The sequence below is a fragment of the Choristoneura fumiferana genome, chromosome 27 (genome assembly GCF_025370935.1).
Source record: "Choristoneura fumiferana chromosome 27, NRCan_CFum_1, whole genome shotgun sequence".
NCBI lineage: Eukaryota > Metazoa > Arthropoda > Insecta > Lepidoptera > Tortricidae > Choristoneura > Choristoneura fumiferana.
The window spans coordinates 9,313,876-9,333,182 of NC_133498.1; the positions used below are offsets into that span (position 1 = coordinate 9,313,876).

Consider the following 19,307-nt stretch of genomic DNA (forward strand, 5'->3'; position numbering starts at 1 on the left):
CACACACCATTGAATTGCCTCCCAGGTTGTGCAGCTTTCCTCACCTTTAAAACTCGGTAAATGCAATCCACATCGCTCGCCTTTTAATGACCCCTCTAACAACTGTTGCATAAAATACTATAAACCTATTTGTAGGAATGACATTGTTTATTTAAATAATCCTTCCTTGACTTATCATAAAATATTATTATTCAATTCTCTAAAGAAACCATATTTTTTAAACTAAATAATTCAAAGAACAGCCGGGACAAAATCGACTTTACTAAAATGTGGCTTTCAAACGTTAAGGGTTGGTAATAAGGGTGGTTTTTCTTTGGGAGGGGAGGGGTTTTCTATAAGAGATAATGTAAGCACCCTCCTTTAAATATAAATATTAATATATTGTTTTGTAAGACGAAGGGAGTCAATTGGGGACTTAACTGAATGTGTACAGGGTGCTTGTGGTTATGCAATTGTGTTTTTGTAATCACGCTTATTAAATTGAATAAATTTAACTTATTAAATATTAATTCTAATTAATTTTATAAGAATACAGTAAAATACATTGGTCTTATTATAATTATCACTAATGGAATTCTATTCAGCGAGCGTACAAATATTTGGTTTTAAAAACTAAAGTGGATTGAGTTTAAAGATATTTCTTACATTGTAAATGTGAAAGTAAGGATGCTTAAATTACTCAACTAATCGTAAAGAAATTTAGTATGGAGATAGTTTATCCGGGAAAATTGTATAGATCTCGCGGACCGATGAACGAATTATTCGGAGATGGAGTCGCTGGCAAAAGCTAGAAATATCTATATAAGTTGCACTAGGTACATAGCGCGCGGGTTTAGCAAAGAAGCAATGTAATTAATAATGAAATGAAGCAGTGTAATCAAGCAACGAATGAGGGTTACAAATACAAATACAAATAATTTATTTGTCAAACATAGGTTAAAATAATTGGTACACTGATCATAGATTTGTATCACTATGCTGCGCCCGAGGGCATACAAATATAAATGTCTTGTAGGTAGGCACATTCAGTCATGCAGTAAACTAAATAAAGTCTAAAAAGTTGCAGAACTATCACGCATATACTCCTCCATTGAATAGTAGGCCTTACCCGCCAAAAAGTTAAAAAGTTGTTTCTTAAAATCGTGAATATCTTCAGTCATCAATATATTCTTCGGAAGTTTATTAAAGATCTTTGATGCCATGCCGAATACGCTTTTAGCAAGTAATGCTGTTTTGTATGGTCTTTTGTTAATTTTACCTTTTTGGCGAGCACTTTTAAAAACCGGAAATTGATTCCTATTACATTTGTTTGTTGTTCATTAATATTTGCGAAATAACGTCTAAATCAATCAATTTACGCCTTATGTACCTACGCAAAAAGTAATTGAATGTTGTTCCCATCCACTCAAAGGATGACTGGTAGAAATCATAAGGTCGCCATTGTGCATATATCAATACGTTAATTGTGTTTGTTTATTTATTTTGTGCCATAAAGAGTTTGTTAAACATTAGAGTCTTAACGTACCCAACGCTTCAAAAATATGTACCACATGCTCTTATTTTGACGTAATAGGGCCGTGACATATTTCTGAGTGGTTCGAATAGGTACGGCCACGATCCGTTAATTTGGGACCCATTTTGTGAAAAAGCCCTTTGAATTGTCATACAAAATGACAGATATTCGATCTTAAGTTGGTCTTTGAAAGAAAGAAAAAAATATTGCCACAAAAAAAACACCAAATAATACATTTATTCGCATTAACCTTTTCGTCCCTGCTGGCATTGCTATACAATCTACTAATCCACATATCCAATACCAACTTCAACTCTATCACGAGGTAAAGACAGTAGTAGCGTATTTTTGTACCTCAAGTAGGTACCATCAGTCAAATATGTGGTCTACCACCCTAAAGTTGATAATCGTTTGCATGTCATTAAACAATAATGCCAAAACACTTGTCTGTCAACTTGAAAGTTCCACTTTAGCGACATATTAATTTGATAGGAACTTGTTTAAAAATTGATAGACCACTTATTTGGCTGATGGTACATTCATTACTACAAAAAAGCAACACCCTGTACATCGAGGTCTCGACCGACAAATCATACAGGTTTACCGGAGTTTTATTTATACGCGTCTCGCGGGTCTTAAGTGATTTGTGGGACTAACTTCCCATTAGTGGGCGATTTATGTGACCCGATTGGGAATTGGTGTTTACCTGGACCGTCGTGGTGTAAGGAACATGGGTTACATACACAGCTATCCATTGCCTGCGACTTCTAGAGATTTCTAAAAGAATATAAAAAAATAGTTTATTTATATTGTATTTTAATTCGATTTATGAAAAGTGTAAACAAAGGCGCCATTTACCCGACCATAATGATGTGATGACATAGTGATGTGAAAACCTAGAACCTAGCGCAAAATAATTTATCTGTTCAGCAAACCGATTAAACTATAAATTAAATCATCATCATCATCATCATCTCAGCCGTAGGACGTCCACTGTTGGACATAGGCCTCCCCCACAGACCTCCAGTTGCTTCGGTTGGCAGCGGCCTGCATCCACCGTGAACCCGCGACTTTAACCAGGCCATCCGTCTATCTTGTTGGTGGACGTCCTACGCTGCGCTTGCCGATCCGCGTTCTCCACTCGGGAACTTTTCGGCCCCAACGGCCATCCGCTCTCCGTGCTATATGGCCCGCCCATTGCCACTGATTAATTAAATAGATCAAAGTATTTTTCACACCTCTCCTTCAGAAAAGTAACTTTTCCTCCCTGACGAGAGGGAGCAAAGTGCAACTTTTCTGTTCAAGGCTTTTCTAAGTGTTTTATTGCAAATGCAATTTTTTGAAATTGATAATTGTAAAGCCACGCCATTTTTAGTTACCTTTATTTTGTTTTATATAATCAAGCCATGTTTAGTTCAAATCCTACAGATAAATTGTTACAATTTGCGAACATTACAATACACATCAAATCAATCAAAATTTTCTATGCTGGTTGTTCTTTAATAATATTTAGAATTTGTTTTTTTTTCAAGTTTCTTAATGCTCGGTGTGAAAAGTTGTATGAGCCACTCGGGAGCAAAAATATTTTCATCTTGGGCGTTAACGCTTGAATCCCTCATTACGCTGGATTCAATGTACGCCCTCGCCGTAAATACACCATTTTGCTCCCTTGTGACACAAATAACTATTTGTCTATTTTATTGTTTACAAATACTATATAGATTTAATTACAAAGACTGTTTATTCAATTATAAAAGCAGTACCTAGGGTACCTTGATTTTACCGAAGCTGGAAGCTTTTTAGCGGTCGTCTCGCGATCACAGCGCATGCAACTGCGCCGAAATATCGAGCTTCTCTAAAATCAAGATACGCGGAACAAAACCTGAATTTAATCCATAAATCTGGCAAAAAAACTCAACGAGGTATATATTTTTTTTAAACAGATTATTAAATTATATCTATAGATATTAAATATAATGACCCGGATAACTCACGTCTTAAATCGAGTTTAGCTCGACATGTTTGTGCGCGTGTTGCAGCAGCCGCTGAGTCGCGTTGCTCCGAAGACGAAGGGCTACGGATTAGCCCGGAACATGTCGAGCTAAACTCGATTTAAGACGTGAGTTATCCGGGTCATTCTATTTAATATGAGTGAGTCTCACGGTAGTTTCATATATCTATAGATGTCGGCGGCCGATAGTTAAATTCGCCAGATCACGAAACTCCTAGGCATATCGTGAAATGGCGCCATTTCATGAATTGGCTAAGGGACATTCGCCATGTCGTTCAAAACTCACCGTTTAACGATTTGCCTAGTGGCGTTTAGGCAGATCATGAAATTCCTGGGCATATCATGAAACGCTGCCATTTCATGATTTGGCCAGTTTAGGCAGATCATGAAATTCCTAGGCATATCTTGAAACGCCGCCATATCGGTTCTGGCATTTCGCTCGCTCGGCTCGAGCGTTGTGGTCACAATTCATACCAACCAGTCCCAGCTTCGCTCGTCGTACTTAATTTTTTTTCGGCATATCACGATGTGCCTTGTATAGAGCAAGGAATATCGACGAATGCGTTGCGCTAATCGATCTGCCGTATTGTTTCTCAGGCACATCGTCTGCCTGGCCAACATTAAGGCATATCATGCAATGGTGCCATTTCACGATATGCCTAGGAATTTCGTGATCTGGCGGATTTTACGAACGGCCGCAAGTATTTAACACAACTTCATTTTTCACGCAGTAGATTCGCTATTTAAACAATAATATTGAATCGCCAATCTGAATCGAATTTGGGTCGCCTGATGAAACGCGATCACCGCCGCCCATGGACACGCATAACATAAATTGCCGGATGCGTTGCCAGCTCACTCACTTATTTTATTTTGCGCTGCGGAACGTTAAAAAGGAACCATTAACTCTACAATATACCGCATAGGTTACGGTGGCCCGCAAATATTATCAACAAGTATTTTAAAAACCTCCAAATGGCAAAATAAAAGCTTGTCTCGAAGCGGGCTTCATCATAATGTTATAGTACAGGAGACGACGTCGAATAAATACATAATAATCAGACGACGGACTCTTGTCGCAATGGCGTCAAATAGAAAGAAAAGAAAGAAAGATTTCTTTGTTTCCATCAGTGCCACCAGCGTACAGTAATAAGACTAAAACACTAAAACTAACAAGAAAAACTAAATTACATACACATAGTAGGGTAGGGTAGGGTTAGGGTGGGTAGGGTAGGGTAGGGGAGTAACGTAATAGGGTAGTGTGGGATAAAATGAAATGATGTTAAGTAAGTAATACGGAAAACTAGTCTTTTGGCGTCAACGGAATAAAATTTTATAAACACGCATTGAGTATAAAATGCCTGATAAATTTTTATTTATTTTATAAATTAAAGCTTGGCAATGCATGTTATCGAATAGAAAAACTTTTTTAAGACTATCTTTACATAAGTTAGAAAGGTATGAAAAACATGATTAAACAAAGAAGGCATACTTGAATATTACATCACATGCATGTTGCCATACCTCCTGCATAAAGGAAAGCATTTTAGAAAGAAACATGTATAGATTTTCAAAAAAATCATTGTAAACCAATTTTAAGCCGAATAAATTATCGTTCGCTAAAAATTGTTTATCTAAATTTTCAAAATAAAATACAGAATATTTAAAATATCAAAATATACCATTTTGATACCCATTATTACATTAAGTGAATATATACATTTCAAAGTTATACCAAATGCTTATTATATCAAATGATTGATTATAGCCTGTAGAATTATATTAAAAGTTGTTATGCTGAATAAAATTATATCATATTTTTGTATTGATCATCTCACTCTTTATTAATTATTATATTAATAAAACAAAAAAAAATCTGTACATGTGATAGGAAATTCAGGATAGAATACCGTTGAATTTAAAATAACCCTGTATAATCTATCTAAATAAATCAATTCTTGTATATGTATCATCATCATCATCATCCCAGCCTATATACGTCCCACTGCTGAGCACAGGCCTCCTCTCAGAACAAGAGGGCTTCACAAACTTCACACGCACCATTGAATTGCTTCGCAGGTTTGTTCAGGTTTCCTCACGATGTTTTCCTTCACCGCAAAGCTCGTGGTAAATTTCAAATGTAATTCCGCACATGAATTTGGAAAAACTCAGAGGTGCGAGCCGGGGTTTGAACCCACGACCCTCTGTTTGAGAGGCGTATATGGTATATGTATATAATAATATAATCAGAATCTCGGAATCGGCTACAACGATTTCAATTAAATTTAATACCTACGTATTGGTTTTCGGGTTGAAAAATCAATCTAGCTTGGTCTTATCTCTGGTATAAGTTTTAGCCCGAGCGGAGCTCGGTCGCCCTGGTACTTTTATATCAAGGAGACCGATGATAATTAACAATGACTCCTAATTGACCACCACATAGTACTGTAGTGGACGGACGGTCCACTATTCTATTATTGCCCTATTAAGCTATTAAGCAATTAAAATCACTTCTTTAGGATATTTTCGTATGTATTTCAAATTCAAGTTCCTACGTTGGTAGCTCGGATACAAGACTCCTGTTTAACACCCTTGCGTCCGTTCCATATTATTATTCAAAAATGGAACTATGCTGCCAGCATCGAATCAACGGACACAAGAGGTTAGTACAATACACTACAATGAGAAAGTATACCTACAATTTAAGCAATATGCGAATGGCATGCTTATTGACTTCTTTATTTTATTACTTAACTAAGCAAAATTCAAAATAAAATAATAAAAGTATTATAATAATAATAATAAATAAATTATCAAAATCATAATAATTCGAGTGACACAAACTCTCGGCCTAAGTCAGATTGTCCCATTTGGTCGCTTTAGAATGAAACTTGAACCCTGAATGGGCGAATTCTTTTTTTTTCGCATCGCCAGGGCCTTTGTGCCCTGTAATGATAGTCTGACTTCGGTCTGGAAGACTTTCGTAATCAAAACATTTGGACATAACATTTTTAAGCGGAAGACATCGACTTGAAATGTGTTTTTGTTTTAAATTCTAGACACAAATTAACAATACTATATGCGCCACTTTAGGATTTATGTGGACCTGAATTAAAATAAACTGAAAAAAACAAAACTCAACATTAATACAAACTACTTTTTCTTAATAAAATTCACACATATGAATACATCTATATCTGTGATGAAATTAGAGATATTATGTAACTACCCACCGCCTATTGTTTACCCTAAATTTATGTGTCTATTATAATTAGGGTGCCGTACCTCGAAAGGAAAAAACGGAACCCTTATAGGATGACTTAGTCGTCCATCCGTCCGTCCGTCTGTTACTTGACACCAATTGACCTAGTCCCAAACTAAGCAAAGCTTGTACTATGGATACTAGGCAACGGGTAAACATACTTATTTAGATAAATATCTACATACATAAAATACATATTAAGGCAGTTGTCTCACCGCCGGCGAGGAAACGATTGGCTATCGACTATTTTCTCGCTCAAGAAACGAACAAAAGGTATAAGATTCTGTGTGAGTAAAAGAGACATAATATATATTAATAGTCGATCGCTGGCGGTTCACACTGCCGGCGAGAACTCGCTCTTACATCTTTTGTCGCAGCGACAAGAGCTATAAAACTAGCTCAGCGATACTCGCTCAGCGCTGTCAGCGCTGCCCGGCTCGAGCGAGTGGAGCGAGTAATTGCCCGTCGTGTTCGAACACTCGCTTTTCACTGCTCGCCCCCTCGTTTCTAGTTACTCGCTCTGCTCGCTTCTCGCTCATCGTCGGCGGTGGGACAAGTGCCTAAACATCCAAGACCCGAGAACAAACATTCGTATTATTCATACAAATATCTGCCCCGGCCGGGAATCGAACCCAGGAGCTCAAGCTTCTTAGTCAAGTTCTCTAACCACTTGGCCATCCGATCGTCTGTATAACTGAAAACTTGAATGTCGTTTGTTTAAAAGCGAGAGGAATCAGGAGCCGTATTGCCTAACGTTTCTGAGGCTCGCGATGGCAATCAAATGACAGTTTTTTGTATAAGAAATCTGTCATTAGAGCCTCAGAAACTTTAGGCAATACGGCACTTGTCCCACCGCCGACGATGAGCGAGAAGCGAGTAGAGCGAGTAACTAGAAACGAGTGGGCGAGCAGCGAGAAGCGAGTGTAGTTTTGTCGCTCGGCTGTAAGCGAGTGTTCGCGTGCGACGGGCGATTACTCGCTCCACTCGACTCGCTCGTGCGGGGCGGCCGCCAAGCGAGTATCTATAGCTCAGCGAGTTTTATAGCTCTTGTCGCTGCGACAAAAGATGTAAGAGCGAGTTCTCGCCGACAGTGTGAACAGCCAGCGATCAACTATTAATATATGTGTCTCTTTTACTCACACAGGATCTTATATCTTTTGTTCGTTTCTTGAGCGAGAAAGTAGTCGATAGCCAATCGTTTCCTCGCTGGCGGTGAGACAAGTGCCTACGGCGGCCTCGTTTCGTTTTCTTAAACCATTTTTTGGGGGAAAAAAATAGTACATGCTTTTTTAGCTGACTGTAATTTTGACAACTTTACTTGCATTGTCATCGAATCTAGATTTGCATACCACATTTAATAATAATAATAATAATAATAATAAACATCTTTATTGCCACAAACTTAACCTAGACATTACAATTAATTTGCGGTTAGAACAATGTGCTTAGTAAGGGCAATGGGTCCCAATCTCAGCATGTGCTGAGTTTATGTTACCCAGCGCTGGTTTTCAGACTGGTCCCTTCGAAGAGGGCCGGCCGCAGTAATTATTACAATACAATTATTCATACTTAATTAAAAACTACTTACCCCCTTATTCATAAACGACAATCAAACCTATTTTAGTTAAAATGCCGCTAAAATTCGTTTGTCCTTATCTGTCATTTCGACATTTGTATTTGTTAGAAAGGGACAAAGCATTTGTTAGTTAACATAGGCTTGTTAAGTTTTATGAATAAGGGGGTTAGACTGTAGCCAAGCAACATTGGCTGGCAGTAAATATGAAAAAAGAGAAAAAACGAAAAAAAAAAAACAAATGTTGCTTGGTATTAAATAAATATAAATTTTTAGCGTGCGTGCGTGCGTGCGTGCGTGCGTGCGTGCGTGCGTGTGTGTGTGTATGCATGCATGGGTGTATTTTTCTTATTATACTATTATTATTATTATTTTGACATTCATAAGTGTTTGTAATAGCCTAGATTGAAAAGAGATATTTTGACTTTGACTTTGAGTTGTGAATGCGTGTGAGACAGTGTTGATCTACTACTAAATAGCACTGTAGTTTTCCCCATGTGTCAATGTGTCATTTCAATTCGATTCCATTAAAGAGATGCAGTTGAAGAGTGCCGTCTTGCGGAGACGATCCTGGCCGGACTACCAGGATGTCACTACCAGATTATTGTAGTGTCACGCAATTTACATAAGTACCTATGCCAAAGGACCCCGGACTACGTATACGTATTGTATGGAAAATGTGGTTTCAGTAAAATATTCTGAGATTTTGATATGTTTTTGATATGTTGTTTTTTTTAGACACTATTGTTTAGGATTCTGAAATCTAACATATCAAAATCTCAGGACATGTAACTGAAACCACATTTTCCATAACTTTAGGTCCGGGGTCCTTTCAATCCGACTACTGGAAGTTGGTCGAATTTAACTTGCAAGATTTGACTACAGACAGACAACGGGACAGGTGAAACTAAATAAAAGCTTGTAACAAACTACTTCGTCTAGCGCAGTGGGGCACACACAAACAGACAAGCCATCGTCGCTAATGCAACACTTTTTAATCTGCCGTGGCCCGCGGGAGCGTATTGTTCTGGACAGACGGACGGCTTTGTGTTTCATAATATATATATGTCTTGGTTATGTTTTGGTTGTTCGTTAGATGGTTTTGTGGGGAAATGAGGAAATAAGTTTCTGTTAAAAAAATCATTTTATCCAATAAATATATTTTCTTTCTTGTTATTGCCTAAATTGAATAAAGTTTGACTTTGACTTTGAAGTTCATCATCATCATCCTATATACGTCCCACTGCTGGGCACAGGCCTCCTCTCAGAACAAGAGGGCTTGGGCCATAGTTCCCACGCGGGCCCAGTGCGGATTGGGAACTTCGCACGCACCATTGAATCGCTTCGCAGGTTTGTGCAGGTTTCCTCACGATGTTTTCCTTCACCGCAAAGCTCGTGGTAAATTTCAAATGTAATTCCGCACATGCATTTCGAAAAACTCAGAGGTGCGAGCCGGGGTTCGAACCCACGACCCTCTGCTTGAGAGGCGATAGGTCACACCACTAGGCCACCACGGACTTTGAAGTTAAGACATTATAAATCTGTGTGACGTACGCGTAGCGATTCAATGTGTCACAAACTCAATTAGAGTAAACTGAATGCTTAATAAATATCGCTGAGTGATTATAGGAAGGGTGAGGGGAAAAATACTTAATGATTTCTGCTGTAAATGAGGGCTATCGTTTTTTGTCTCACTAGATGGCGCACTGTTCCGTGAGGTTTTTAAGTATGGCTTTCAAAGTCTGTTATTACGGGCGTGAAAACAAAGTTTAGATTAAAATCATATTTAAAACACCTTAATACCGTACCATAAAAATATCCAGCAACCACAGTGTTGCTTAGTCCCGTTTTGTTCGGAAAAAAAGGGAGGACAAAAGTTTCCGAAAGACAAAACTGTCTCAAAACGCAGACATTCATTGCCCCGTAACGCTAATTGCCATAATTAATTTCAGGTAAAAAATATTCTCAAAAAAAAATCTAATTATAAATTAACCCTCGTAGCTCACCCAAAAACTATGAGATTTGACGTTTCGGAGACCTCACGCTACACTAGCGCCTCTAGCGGCGAATTCATACGCGATAGCCCTCATTGCACCACCTGCTAAAATCTATTCCTTACTTCTCTCCATTGTAAGGGTTGCCTGGAAGAATCGCTATCGCTTACCTTGGAAAATTTCATCACGTCTCTGGTAGAAACGCGGTCTGTAGCTTGAGGTCGCGCGTTCGATCCCGGGGCAGATATTTGTGTTAAAAATACGAATGTTTGTTCTTGGCTCTTGGATGTTTAGTATGTATTTAAGAATGTATTTATCAAGGAGCGAAATTTCTCATAGCAAAAATCAAACGTCAAAGGAATTGAACATAAGTTTTATCGACTATCGATAAATATTTCAGTAATTAATAGAACAAGAAATAGTGGGTACTTTTAAAATAGCGCTTTTAAGTAAGTTACAATTAAAATATAAAGAGCTTGAGCTGTTTTAAATTAACTTTACATTTAGAGCATATCGTTGAAGAATCTTCATTGTAAATAAGTAAGTGATGTTTTTTAATCCATTTGTCAATCGTTTTTCTTTTACAATTAACCATTTTAATAACACGGGAATGACTAAGAAAAACTTAAGTGACATAAATGTCATAATATTGATATGGAGATGAAAGTCGCTTATCAAAGAGGTCAAATGTTACAGAATATGTTACAAGGCGATAACAAGAAGAGACGATTCGATAACATCGACAACTGAGGCCGCATTGCCTAACGTTTTTGAAGCTCGCAATCGCAATCAAATGACAGATTTCGCATACAAAAACTGTCATTTGATTGCGATCGCGAGCGTCAGAAGCGTTAGGCGATACGGCCTCTGGAATAGTCGATAAAACTTATGTTCAATCCCTTTGATGTTTGATTTTTGCTGTAAATTCCGCTCCTCGGTATTTATCTTTTTTTTTTTCGTTAGCCATTTTCTATGTCCCACTGCTGGGCGAAGGCCTCTCCCTCGAAATTCCAACTTCCCCTGTCGGCAGCTAAGTTTTGCCAGTCGTTTCTGAATGTGTCCATGTCGTCCCGCCACCTCCGTCTCGGTCTGCCGCGCCTCCGTTGACCATCTAGGGGCGCCCACTGGGTAGTAACCTGTGCCCATCTCTCCGGGTGCATGCGGCAGATATGGCCAGCCCAGTCCCACTTCAGCCTGGCGGTTTCTCTTCCAACACCTGCTCTGCACGTTTTCGAGCGCAGTGTGGTGTTCCGGATCCGATCTGTTCTTTTGACACTCAAAATGCAGCGCTCCATAGCCCTCTGGCAAACCTTCAACTTGGACTTCTGAATTTCGGTTAAGGACCATGTTTGGGCACTGTAGGTTAATATGGGCAGTATACAAGAGTCGACCAGTTTATCTATATTATTTATCTATAAATTAAAATATTTTTATCCATATAGTAGTATCCATATAGTATAGTACGAGCTTTGCTTAGTTTGGGAGTAGGTCAATTGGTGTCAATTTCGTCCCTCATGACATTTATTATTACACGCACAACACACAAACATCACGCCTGTATTCCCAAATGGAGGCAGAGCACACGAAACGTTACCGCTTCGAAGCTACTTTTAGAAAATTTAGGTTTGAAGTTTGTCTAAAACGGTACAAAGTGACAGGTTGCTATGCCTGTCGCCTACGGTATACCTTAACCTATATCCTCTGTCGCCTCTACGACATCCACGGAAGAAATGGAGAGGTGTAATTCTAACCCGACACCACACCACGTTTTTTTTTTTTTATTCGACTGGATGGCAAACGAGCATGTGGGTCTCCTGATGGTAAGAGATCACCACCGCCCATAAACATCTGCAAAACCAGGGGTATTGCAGATGCGTTGCCATCCTAGAATTATCCAATATGCGTATTTTAACTTTAAAATCAACAAAATTAATACACTCGTCATATTTTAATAAAGGTTATTGTACGTGATAATTGAGAATCGATTCGGTTCGACTCGGCCCGAAACTTTAGGCGTTAAACAGTTGGAAGTTGCGAACAAACATACATGGGCATCGAGTAACGTCTCGGGTTAAGGGGAAGGTGTATCGTCGTATTTAATTTGTAGAAAATGATATTTAAAATATATTTATTTGGAACAATAACTATTTAGTATACTTCGTTTTTTTTGCATTAGAAATAAGGTAAGGTCTTGACAAGTCTATTGAAAAACGTTTTTTTTAAGTAGTAACTATTATATATATATTTTTTATGCGACTGGATGGCAAACGAGCAAGTGGGTCTCCTGATGGTAAGAGATCACCACCGCCCATAAACATCTGAAACACCACGGGTATTGCAGATACGTTGACAACCTAGAGGCCTAAGATGGGATACCTCAAGTGCCAGTAATTTCACCGGCTGTCTTACTCTCCACGCCGAAACACAACAGTGCAAGCACTGCTGCTTCACGGCAGGATTAGCGAGCAAGATGGTGGTAGCAATCCGGGCGGACCTTGCACAAGGTCCTACCACCTGCATATGATACGAAAAGCATGTAAACGGTACCCGATATTCCCACGGGATAGGGATAAAATCTCGAAATAACAACCGCTGGGCTTAGAGTCATGAATTTTGACATGATTGTTTTTAATGTAACGTCAATGAAAACCGTAAACTGCTTCAACTTTGCCCTCTGGCCCCAACATTGCCTGATTCGATTTAGAGTCGATAACTAGCACCCTTCTAGGTTTTTAAACTTTTATCCCCCCCGTAATAATAATACCCGTGTAGATAAAAGTTTAAAACCTATAAGAGTGCTAAGTTATCGACTCTAAATCGAATAAGGCAATGTTGGGGCCAGAGGGCAAAGTTGAAGCAGTTTACGGCACCACGATTTAATTTTCGGGAATTCACACGGGAGTTTTTTAAAATCTCTAAATTTCAATTCAGCTACTGGATCTAATGATTTACGTGTGCGAAGTCGCGGGTAAACACAAGTTTGATATATTTTGAAGTTCGATAGTGACATTCTATAACTCCTTATAAAGTTCAATTTTTACCAGCCATAACCTCCCCTTAACCGCTTCAGAAATTATTCGGTCATTATTAACATGTGACGAACGCATAGCACCAAATTAATTTACGTCTCGCTCTCGCACCCGCCGAGAGAGCGGGACAGAGCGTGAAATACGAGAGATTAGCGAGTTACCGGTTCAAAGGTGTTTTAGATTAAGTATAATATGTTCACGTTGAGTGTGGGGTGTTCATGGAAGGCAGAGGCGTGGTGCTGCAACAACTCGATTACCACCGGGTTGCCTAATTATTTATGTTAAGTCAGTGATTTATTTACCTATTTGTATTATACTATTTATAAACCGGCCAAGAGCGTGTCGGAGACGCCCAAGATAGGGTTCCGTGGCCATTACGAAAAAATCAAGTAATATTTCGTATTGTGTACGGAATCTTCCAAGTTTCGGTATGTTTTATACCTTAGGCTGCTATTTACTCTTAAACTACTAATAATTCTCAAGCAATCTTAACCGCTATAATGTTCCTTGTAAACTTGATATATTTACTGCCATTCTGAATTTTTTCAAATTTTTCCTCTACGCTCGATTTTAATGAAAATTTGCACTTTAAAGTTGTTAATTTCGTAAACACATCGCTAAATAGAAAAATCGTCTGACCAACTCCCCCAATGGTTTTAAAAGACCTATCCAACGATACCCCACACTATAGGGTTAGTCGAGAAAAAAAATCACCCCCACTTTACGTCCATAAGATGGGAGGTACCCTCATTTTTTTTTATTTTTTTTATTTTACAACTTTAGTGGCGTGACTGATATGTATATTTATGCCAAATTACAGCTTTCTAGTACTAACGGACTCTGAGCTTAGCCGCGGACAGACAGACAGACAGACACGGCGAAACTATGAGGGTTCCTAGTTGTCTACGGAACCCTAAAAAGAAAGAAAACACATTTATTCGCAATATGTTTAGTGGTGTCATAAAATCCCTTAACACGTCAGTAACTCTTTTTTTTAACCGCCGACGCAAAAAGAGGGGTGTTATAAGTTTGACCGTTATGTGTGTCTGTATGTCTGTGTGTCTGTCTGTGGCACCGTAGCTCTTAAACGGGTGGACACACAGACACACATAGCGGTCAAACTTATAACACCCCTCTTTTTGCGTCGGGGGTAAAACTAACCGAGCTTTTTGCAAAACTATAATCGTTCCTCGTTTTTAACACCACTTTGTGACCAAAATTACCCCCAATATTTACCCATTTTCGGGGTAATTGTTTTGAATTGTTTAATTATTTATTCAGGCAACGTTTTAGGTTAGTGGGTCCGTGAGTGTCGGGAAAGTAAAAGGAGGAATAAATTGTTAGGCCAGTTAAATAACACCTTGGTACAGTGTAGTTACAACACCAGCGCGAACAGTCGAGTTAAACTCTAATCATTTATTTTCGGATAACTGAGTAGATCGAAATGTTTTGAAATTCCTAGGCATTCGTGAAATGGCGCCATTTCATGATATGCCTAAAAGTTGGCCAGGCATATACATACAATATTAAATTAGATTATTATATACATACAATGTTAATTTAGATTAAATTAAATTAAATTTAATTAATGTCCATGACATTCATGAATCACCAGCCGAATATGTGGTCTACCACCCTAAAGTTGATAATCGTTGAGTCACGTTGAGTGCATGTCATTCATAAAACAATTATGCCAATAGACTTGACTGTCAACTTGAAAGTTCGACTTTAGCGACATATTCATTTGATAGGAACTTGTTTAAAAATTGATAGACTTATTTGACTGATGGTAGCTACAACTGCCTACCTATTAATTAAATTCATTTTAATATTTGTGGATTAAATATTTTGTTTAATGCAAGACATTAGATTTTTTGCCAAATTATGAAAGCTTTAAAAATAAAACATAAGCTAAATAAATGTAAAAATAAAAACAAAAATAAAATAACTAAATCTCATCCATCCGAGATTTGAACCGTATACCCCTAATTGCAATTTTTTTGCCAAATATCTGGTAGCATGGTGTACGGTTGTGTTGCTCTGATGATGAACTCTGATTGAGTTCGAAACGCGTCAGCGTAGTGTTGTGATGATAGTGGGGTTTAGTGGATGTGTGTGACATAGCGTTCGAAAGGTAATTGTTTGTAGTTCAATGTGGATACTGTTTTTTATGGCTATGACGATTGATTAGCCAGTTTCAGGTCGATTTGATAAAAAATATATATATTTACGAACGCGAAAAACTTACTAACAATTAAAAAGTGGATACTGTGAAAATTTTTCATTGAAACTACTGTTTCTAACTGGTTCCGTATATTAGTAAACACTTTAGCAAAATTAAGGGTAGTTGTAACTCAACCGCGCACCTGTGCCCTTTGCTTACTTCCACAACTTCGTATCTACCTCATTCATGTAGTCGTATTACCGACCCTGCTGCTTTTGAAATAAGATTGCTTTTGGAGCGGTGCTTTTTGATAAGATACGAGTTGGTAATAATTAAGGTCGATATTTATTTCTACCCTCAGAACGGGTGAAGCTTGTTTAATTTTTAATTGTTTTTTAAAAGTGAACTGGTTTCTGTCGGAAAGACCTTTTTTTTTTATTTGTTTATAAATACAGTGTGTAGAGAGATGTTATATTATGTATTAAAGAGCTTAAATATTATACAAGGCAATTTTTTGTCACATTCCATCCAAATTTCGATTCAGTATAGTTAATAGAATGAAGCCGTGGTGGCCTAGTGGTTTGACCTATTGCCTCTCAAGCAGAGGTTCGTGGGTTCACACAATTTTTCGAAATTCATGTGCGAAATTACATTTGAAATTCACCACGAGCTTTACGGTGAAGGAAAACATCGCGAGGAAACCTGCACAAACCTGCGAATCAATTCAATGATGTGTGTGAAGTGAAGTTCCCAATCCGCACTGGGCCGCAACTACGGCCCAAGCCTCTCATTCTGAGGGGAGATCTGTGCCAGCAGTGGGACGTAAAGGCTGGGATGATGATGACAGTTAATAGAATACTAAACGGTTTGTCAATTTACTTTATATACAGTCACGGTGTGGTGATCAAAATGATGTATATATCTAGTTTCATATCAATACCAAACCTTTTTAATAAACAGCGTCGTACGAGTTTGAATCAAATAATGTTCTATTTAATTGTCAGTGTTTGTCAGTGCCAAGGTGTAGTGGCCTACCACTACCCTACCCTACCCTACCCTACCCTAGTTGCTATGGTCACCCTTAAACAATATTATGTTTAGCAGGTTAACAGTTTGACGCAGTATGTCATACTCAATTGGTAAAGCAGATTATCGCTCATACTGAGCAAAGGGAAATAGATCTTAAAGTGACAAACCTTTTTTTTACTCCGACTGTACTTGTAACTCACTGACACCGCTAACAAGAGTAACAAGTGACAACTCGTACATCGCTTTTCGATAATGATTGTTAATATTGGAGATTAATTTACGTGATAATTAAGTTTGTTTGTGAGATATTAACGATTAATTAAACCATAATAAAAAAAAACATTCGTAACGCGTGTTTTTGGGTAAAAAAATACTTTTTTTTCTCTCGGTCTTGGTCTCGGCCGAGAATATATTTTATTCTCGTTCTCGGCCGAGATTAAAAAGCAGTCTCGGTCAGACCTTAGTGACGACGCAACCTACGCGCATACAACACATGCACACATCCCAGGGACGCTTTTGCCCAGCAGTGGAACACAATACAAGCTAAATATTTTTTTTTTGTCGACAGAACCCTCCTGAGTCTTCTGGGAGCTCGGCGTTAACGGATCTCTCCAACGTTTTGGACCCTAATAAAATAAGCGAGGGATATAGCAGTAACAGCTTGAGAAGTAAGTCCAAAAAATACAATAATAGTTTTTTTTTCTTGTTTAAACCTGCAATCAGTCTTCTAGACTATAATCAGGTGGGTTGCTAGAGGTTGGGGTTTGGCAAAGCAGAGCCACAGCTCTGTTCCCCTTAGTAAGGCAGCACATCAGCTCTCTTGAGTCTTTTAATCGGATTTAGCTGCAAAAGTACGTAGAATATTGAAAAAAAAGTAGACCAGGTACCTATAGTTTTATCTGGAAAACCACGGCAGAACAAAAAATTTTGTCCGTGCTGGAATCCATACATACCGTAAAACCGTGCAACTTTGCCCTTTGGACATACTCGTAACTTTGCCCAGGCCGTTACTCATTAACATTTGACCGAAATAAAACAAGACCGTGGTGGCCTAGTGGTTTGACCTATCGCCTCTGAAGCAGAGTGTCGTGGGTTCAAACCCCGGCTCGCACCTCTGAGTTTTTCCAAATTCATGTGCGGAATTACATTTGAAATTTACCACGAGCTTTACGCTGATGGAAAACATCGTGAGGAAACCTGCACAACCTGCGAAGCAATTCGATGGTGCGTGTGAAGTTCCCAATCCGCACTGGGCCCGCGTGGGAACTACGGCCCTAGCCTCTCATTATGAGAGGAGGCCTGTGCCCAGCAGTGGGACGTATATAGGCTGGGATGATGATGATGAAAACAAGAATGGGCAAACGAATATATTTTTTTTGTAGTGTAGATGTCGTAGGAGGCGCAGAATCCTAGAACTGGATCAACTAATATGAAGATTCAGCCACAGATAGAGCGGTCTCTCGCTGGGGAGCCAACTCTACACGCCATCGATCACGCAACTCATCTGCTCATAGTCCTCCGACTGATCGCATGATAATATAAAAGAAAAAAGAAAAAATGTAGTTTAAAGTTAAACATATTGCCGGCAACACCGATTAAGGCTGCGTTTTCGACAAAGATGTGCGAGGATTTGTTGCGAGGTGTTGTTTTCAGCATGAACCAATAGGAACGCGTCATTTACCTATCCTCGCCCAGCACAGCTCTAGTGGAAACAGCTGAGTGGAGCGAGGCGAGGTAAATGGAGGTGTTTCTATTCATCCCATCATCATCATCATCCCAGCCTATATACGTCCCACAGCTGGGCACATGCCTCCTCTCGAATGAGAGGGCTTGGGCCGTAGTTCCCACGGTGGCCCCAGTGCGGATTGGGAACTTCACGCACACCATTGAATTGCATCGCAGGTTTGTGCAGGTTTCCTCACGATGTTTTCCTTCACCGTAAAGCTAGTGGTAAATTTGAATGTAATTCGCACATGAATTCCGAAAACTTAGAGGTGCGAGCCGGGATTTGAACCCACGATCCTCTCTTGAGAGGCCATAGGTCAAACCGCTCGGCCACCACGGCCACGGCGTTTCTATTGGTTGATGAAAAACACATTCTTCGCAACACATCCCCCACACATTGGTGGAAACGGAGGCTAACGACAGGCCTGTAGCATCCTTGTGTTTTGCGATCGTAGAAAAAAATTTAAACAATATGAAAAATTTGCCTATATTCTCAGATTTCTACAAGAAACTAATACAGACAGACATGCAGATAAAGAATCTCAAAAAGAGCATACGAGATATCAAATCATATGACTACACTGACTTCAACCTGCCCAGATCGAAGAGGTCTTTGAAAACCATAACGAAAATCAACCCCAAAGATGTCGTCGCATCGGAAGGCATGACTTCAGGGATTTCAATATTTTCTTTCCACCGGCTTGTGCATTTAGAGTAACCGATCCTAAAGTTAATAAGGTATGTTAAAACTGACCATACTGCCTAAGCCAAAAGGCGCTATCTCAAAAAAAAACACTTGAGATTAATACCTACTATTGTGTAGCTTAAAACATGCTGCATCACATGGTGTAAATGACAGAAAAGCGATTCTTTTTGGAGATAGCGCCCTTCGGCTGACGAGGGCTAAACTAAACTAAACTCTTTATTGCACATAAAAATAAAAATACACAGAGAGGAGACAAAGCCGAGCTTATCCCAAAAAGGGATCTCTTCCTGCTAACCTAGTT

At 38.9% G+C, this 19,307-nt stretch overlaps 1 protein-coding gene across 1 annotated transcript in view; it reads left to right on the top strand.

The window, feature by feature from the left end:
* Positions 1-19,307, top strand: part of LOC141443255 (uncharacterized) — a 65,864-nt gene that overhangs the window by 14,124 nt on the left and 32,433 nt on the right. Inside the window, exons 10-11 of the mRNA XM_074108464.1 lie at positions 17,144-17,243; positions 18,798-18,949. Of these exons, the coding sequence (XP_073964565.1) occupies positions 17,144-17,243; positions 18,798-18,949 (252 nt within the window). The remainder of the gene's footprint in view (positions 1-17,143; positions 17,244-18,797; positions 18,950-19,307) is intronic.